Source organism: Octodon degus, unplaced genomic scaffold, assembly GCF_000260255.1.
Source record: "Octodon degus isolate 3935 unplaced genomic scaffold, OctDeg1.0 scaffold00266, whole genome shotgun sequence".
In the NCBI taxonomy this organism is placed as follows: Eukaryota; Metazoa; Chordata; class Mammalia; order Rodentia; family Octodontidae; genus Octodon; species Octodon degus.
In genome coordinates, this window is record NW_004524842.1 from 2,384,415 (window position 1) to 2,391,420 (window position 7,006).

The 7,006-nt window shown below is 36.0% G+C and overlaps 1 protein-coding gene across 2 annotated transcripts in view; it reads left to right on the plus strand.

The window, feature by feature from the left end:
- Positions 1–7,006, plus strand: part of Ulk2 (unc-51 like autophagy activating kinase 2) — a 113,740-nt gene that overhangs the window by 58,992 nt on the left and 47,742 nt on the right. For both annotated transcript variants that reach the window (XM_004646376.3, XM_023706610.1), the window contains exon 14: positions 6,598–6,658. In XM_004646376.3, the coding sequence (XP_004646433.1) occupies positions 6,598–6,658 (61 nt within the window). The remainder of the gene's footprint in view (positions 1–6,597; positions 6,659–7,006) is intronic.

The window sequence follows — 7,006 nt, forward strand, 5'->3', positions numbered from 1 at the left end:
ATGTGGTGCTGGGGGATTGAACCGCGGTCTCTGTGTTTTGCTTAGCTTAGCTTGTTCTAAGTAGGTGCTTTAGACCACTGAGCCATCTCACCAGCCCTAAATATCTTTTCTAAGGATAAAAATACTATAGATACATACAAAGTTGCTTTCCTTTTATTAATCTTCCTAAATGTATATTCTTCCTATAGATATTTTTATCCTTAACAGTGTACTTGAACCAATATTGTATTTGAACAATATATAGTACATTTGTCTTGCCATGTTTGTAAGGGCATAACAAATGATTACTTTTTACTAGATCAGACTTTTAGTGATCTGCCTGTTTACAGCCTCCCAAGAACTGGGATTATAGGTGTGCACCCCACGCCCAGTCTCAATTGCTGTTTCAGTGTGCCCTGGAGGCGGGGCCAGCACGGCATGCCCAGGGATGGAACCCCTGGCCTACAGGTGCTTTAATCAGCTGAGCTATTTGGCCGGCCCTCAAATGATTACTTCTGTAGTTTGCTTTTTCTTGTTTTTTTGTCGTGTTTCTAAATCCATATTTAGTTATGTATTTAGTTCACTTTAACAGTTGAATTTTATAGTATAATCAAAACTCATCTGCCTATTCTACTGCTTTATACTGAATTATTTCTGCCTTTTTACTATTTAAGAAGTATTAAAATGTCCTTATGTACATTTGCTAGAATTTCTTCTATGTGGACAGAGGTAGATAAGATAGGTACAACTACATCACTATGAAATATTAGTATGCTCAGGTTGTAGCAATTGTTGTTACTCCAGTGTTATAATGGTTTTTTTCTTATTTAGCTCTATCTGGAATCATTTTATAGATAAGAAGGTAGGTAAGATAGGTATCTCTTCAACTCTATAAAATATTGGGATAAATAAGTTGTAGCAATTGTTGCTTCTTCAGTGTCTTAATGGTACTTTCCATTCCCTACTCTTTTCAGATAGTTTAATTTCAGCTTGACAAATCATATAAAAACCATTTTGAGATTTTGGTGTGAATTACATTGATTCAGTAGTCTTCCTTAGGGACATTTAGGATCTTTATAATATTAAATCATCTAGTCAAGATGTTTATGGTTCCAGTTATTTAGATTTTTAGATGTTCTGGTATATTTTTCTATTTTTCTGCATTAGAAGTATTCATATATTTTGTTTTATTTTAGTTATTTATTGTTTTAGTCACTTTTCTGTCACTGGGACAAAATACCTGCAACTTAAAAGTTTTTTTGGCTTAGTTTCCAATGGCTTCAGTCCAAAGTAGGCTGCCTCCAAGAAAGAAAGTGCATGTTGGAAGGTCCTGGTAGAGGACAGCTGCTTATTGCATGGCAGCTAGAAAACAGAAAGAGAGTGGTGGTGCATGAAGGAACTGAACACAAGAATACATCCTTCTAGGTCAAGCCCTTCAGGACCTCATCTCCAATCAGGCCAAAGCTCATAACACATTTAGCTAGTATATTCATTCATCAGTGGATGACCCCATGGCTCTGCCATGATCCAATAATTTTCAACCATATAGGTCTGTTCAGAGACCTTTTTAATCTAAACGATAACATCCTTCTTACCCCAAAAGGTTCATTACCATCTCATTATGCAAAATGTACTTAGTTCATTTCTAAGCGTTGCCAAAGTCATAACAGTTGTAGCATTGCTGAAAAATCCAACTCCAAAGTCTCTGAGATTAAAGACAAACTCTTCATTGTGAGACCATGTTAAAAAATAGAAGTTAAACATTTTCAACATATAGTAGCATACAGTAAGCATTTCTATTGCAAAAGTGAAGATTTGCAGGGGGGAGGGGGTTTGGAAAGAAATTGATCAAAGCAAGACTAAAACCCTGTAGAGCAAACTTTAAATTTTGTAGCTTCATGTCCGGTATTCAGTGCAGATTGTAGTGATATATCAGTTCCATATGATCTGTCTCTTGTGCTGGCTCCACTCATTGCCTATAGCTTTCCTCAAAAGGTGGCCGTTTCCAGTTTCTGTATCTTCCTGTGATCTCTACTACATCTTTGGCTTCACTCTTAACGGTTTACACACTGCCCTCTTAGGCACACTACCTGCCCCTGAAGCCTGAGTGGAAATCTCCCTGATACCACACTTCCTGTATTCTATATCCCTGTAAAATCAGCACCACATAGATGATCCCAAGGTCTGCCACCAGCTTGAATAGTAGTCTGGCCACCTCAGATCATGACTGTAGAGGCTCCTGTGTGTCTGGATGGTTGAACACAGTGAATTAAATCCTGGAGAAACAATTACCTTTTTCCCAGAGACCCTGTTTTCCCAAGTGAGTAGCTATATGATCCAACCACCCTCCAAACACATGAGACTTTTGGGGGTCATTTTAAATGACACTTTTTGTTTTTTTTGTGCTAGTATAAACTTGCCAGAATTGTTTCTGTGATGGTCATTGTCTGGGATCAGTTGTTACTCCTTGTGTTGATGTGTCTACTTTATTATAGTTGACAACATCTTCCTCCTTTCTTTCTTTTTTTTTTTTCCCTTAATTTCAGACTAGATCTCACTAAATTGTCTGGGCTGGTCTTGAATTTGTGATCCTCCTGCTTCATCCTCCCAGTAGCTGGGATCACAAGTGTCCATTACCACACCCAGCTACATTATTAAAAATTTGTTATGATATATACAGTTTTTTTCATCCATACAGTTTAAAAGTAGAACATAACAAATATCTGAATGCCTTCTTGATGTTAATCTTCTTTGATTTTCTATCTTTTTCTGTTTTTTGTCTTATTCCTTGGTATTTAGGTCTACTTTCTTAATGTTTTCTTCTAATTCTTGTCAAAGGACAAAATTAGAACAATTTAGTTTAAAAATCTTGATTGGCCTTATTTCCTGTTAAAAGATTAGTCAATACTTTGTTCTATAAAAGAGTAAATTTTCCCATGAGCTGAGCAGAGAAGGTTGGTTTTATAAACAGAGAAGGTATGAAGAAAGCAAAAAAAAAAAAGCAAAGACCATTTGATTATTTCAGAGTTACTCTTGTATGGCTCTATCAGGAGAGACACCAGTGGAAAAATAACTGATTAGTTAACATCAGGTCATTTTATCTTTTCTGTGTAAACAGTAAGGCATTACACTGGATTACATTGTCATGTCAGTTGAAACTAGGCTGTTTGGCTGCTACCTTTCTCATCTTAATTTCTTAGAAGGCAGATCAATAGCTTATATCTAGGATAGTAATGTACAATTTTAGTGTAAGGTGCTATTTTGATTTTTATTCTGGTCTTTTGGTTGGCACCTAGTATAGAACTTAGTCTAAAATAATGAGTTCCTGTGTTATTAACACCTTCCTATTTGGGTATTAATTTCTGCTGTCATTTTTCAAATCTCAGAAGTTCTTTTTTTCTCCTGAGATTGTTATTTCAGGGTGCAATATTCTGTTTTGTTGTATATTCATAATGAAGAAGGAAAATTCTATAATTCTTTGAAAGCTCATATGAAGGCGTGTTTTATTGATAGTATTTATACTAGGTGATAATGCTGAAGCATTTTCTTGGACTGTTTGCTTTTTGGAGCACTGTTCAAGTCCCTGAAAGAAGATTTATCTAGTCTTCTGCCTAAAGAATCTCATACGGTTTAGGGGAACCAAATGAGATAAGATGTCTGAAGGTTTCAGTTATTGTAATTGTGGGAGTTTTTTTTTCCAATTTTTTATTTGTTTTTAATTTATTTATTTTTTGCAGTACCAGGGATCAAACTCAGGATCTTGCATTTGCTAGGCAAGCACTTATTCCACTGAGCTATCTCCTCGGCCCCTTCAGCTATTGTAAAATCACTAACTTTGTTTTATCAACCTGTAACTCCTTCTGGTATTCTACAGTCCAGAGATCAAGTTTGATTCTGTCTAACATATAAAAATTCTGTCTTTGGCTATTGTAGGAGATAGACATTGCCTGATTGCATAGAATTAGAAGGAGAATATGAAATTCCAACTGATTTTTTAAAATTCTGTATTTTAAGAATAAATTATATTGCATATACTTAACATGTTATGTAAGTATATACAGTAAAGTTGTTACTGCAATAAAACAAATAGACATAATGTGCACCTTCTCACAACCCCTACCTAGATGACTGAGTATAGTACACTATTGTTTCTGTATGCCTGTTTTCAAAAAGATTCATGCCAGGCATGGTAGTGAATGCTGGTAACCCCAGCATTTGGGAGGCTGAGGCAGGAGAACTGCCATGAGTTCAAGGCCAACCTGGGATACATAAGAGAGTATGTAGCCAGCCTGTGCTACGTAATGAGACCCTGTCTCAAAACAAAACACGACTTTTATGTAATCCTGTTTTTAGTTCTGTTTTTAAGGCCAATTTGAAAGGTATCTGATTCTGGTAAGTAAAGCTTTCTTTACAGTTTTCTAATGTAAATTGATTTACCTCTGGGCTAAGGATCTGTTTTTGGGTGAACTAGTCAAATCAGCACTCTGACTTCCAAATTTTTGTGGGTCAGACTTTTCTGTACTTCTTTTCCTGCATGAGTTTATTCCCTTTTTACTTCTTCACTCTTTCCCTGTAGTTTAAAGACAACAATATATTATCAAAATAGACAAATATTAAAATTACTGAAAATCATTCAAAAATCTTCCTGTGGATCTTTTTGTCTTTAGAGTAATCATTAGGGACATATTAATGAGTTTTAAAGTCACTGAAAATAATTGACCTCTGGTGAGAAAGCTACCAAGTTGATGTAATTCCCTTGCTTTGTTTTGCTTTTGATTTCTAAAAGTTTTATTTTCTTTTGATATAATTTTATTTTACAATTATGTGTGGTTTCAATCTCAAAGGTACAAAAATCAAAATACAATTAATGAAACGTGCCTTCTATGCCTGCCGTTGTGTCCCAGTTTCTTCCATTCTCCTACAGGACTATTTAATTCTTTCAAATAGATGTCTCTCTTGTCTCACTATTCTTTTTTTTTTCCTTACCCTAACTTAATTTCCTTTATATCTTTTATTACTACCTGATACTATTAGGTTCTTTTCACTTCTAAAGTGTGAGTTTCATGAGAGCAGGACCCCAAGATGTACCAAATAAATGTATTTCTCAGTTCCCATTTAGTCATTCAAAGGAATATTTGTGACACCCCTCCCTTTGACTATAGGTTAGCAGTATAGTTTTGTTTGTTTGATTTATTTATTTATTTATTTATTTATTTATTTATTTGGTACAGGATATCACACAGCTTGGACTTGTAGTGATCCTCCTGCTTCAGCCTGCCCAGTGCTGGGATTACAGGTGTGCGCCACCATGCCTCTTTTTAGTGGCCAGCTCGATGCAGGGCCAGCATGGCATGTGATACCAGGGATTGAACCTGGGTCCTTGCGCTTGCCAGGCAGGTGCTTAGACTGCCGAGCTATCTACCCAGCCCCTAGTTTATTTTATTTTAAAATATTTATATTATTTGATCAACATTACTATTTCATATCACTTAAAATTTCATAGGGCAATGTAATATAGTGGGTGTAACAGTGACCTAGGAGGTGTCCCTGAGTTCTGAGCATGCAGTGGACATTTACAGAGGACATCCATTTACAGAAGACATAGATGAGTAGATGAATGAGACTGCTATTTCCTGCAAGTCTCAGCTTCCATGATACCTTGTTCAGCTCCCATCTAAGAACTGAGTGTTATGTAGGAGGTGGAGTACTCTAATACTAGATTGAGTTAAGCTTTGTTTATACAGTTAGTCCTGGTATAATGATATATGTATTCTATGCAAGATTATGCATAGAATACAGGGCACACTGTGGCCTGCACCTGTACTTGCAACTACTTGAGGGGCTAATACAGGAGAATTGAGCCCAGAAATTTTGAGAGTAGTCTTGGCAACACAGTGGGAGTTCATCTCAGTAATAACCAACGGATCTCTCAACATATGATCATACAAACAGGAAACCTTAAAAAGGAAAAACAGAATATATGTGCAAAATGATACTGGGACGCAACACTCAAAAGAGTTCGTGTCAGTGATCAATGTAAAGGAACCTAATAAAAATAATAACTATTTTTGCACATGTTAAATGGTGAAGAAGTATTAAACACTGCAACAAATAACAGTTTATCTTGAAAAAAGCCCTCAAGTTTGTGAGAGTAGACAGTGAGGCCGGGGGTGGTGGCACATGCTTATAATCTCAGCACTCAGAAGGCTGAGGCAAGGAGGACCACTGTCAAGCCAGCCTAGACTACATAATAAGTACAAGGCCAGCCTGACTGTAAAATGAGACCCTGTCTCAAAAAAAAAAAAAAAGACAACACTCCCACAAAAGTAGACAGTGAGTGGGTGGGGAAATAGCTTAGCAGTATAAGCACCTGCCTGGCAAGCACAAGGTCCTGAGTTTGATCCCTGGTACAAAAACAAAACAAAAGAGAAACTAAAAAGTGGACAGTGAAAGGTTGCAATCTATATTTACCTTGGCTCTGTATTCACCTATTATTTCCCATGGATGAAATTGAAACAAGCAAATGATAAATTAGTGTTATGCTCAGATAATAATCCTTTTGGAACAAATCTGCATGTGATACAACAGAACTGATTATATTTCTCTCTTTTTCCCTAGATGATATGCCAGTGGCAACTGCAGGCAGACATGCTTCAAATGAGTTCTTAGTCTGTGGAGGGTACGTTTGCATGCCTTTTATTAAAAAATATTTTTTATATTTTGTTATTTTTGTGAATTTATAGAACTTTTGTTGATTTAGTATTTATTTTGTTATTTAAAATATCATTTTTTAAAAAGAAAAACTTTTCAGATCAAAAGCATATAAAATCTACCCTCTTAGCTACTTAAAGTTTATGGTTCAGTACTATTATGTATAGTCACATTATTGTGCAACTAGTCTGCAGTATGTTGTTAGCATTTTGCACAATTGAAACTTTACTGGGATGGGGCGATGGCTCAGCGGCACGACATGCCTGGCAAGCAGAATGTCCTGAGTTCAATCCCTGGTACCATCAAAAAAAAAAAA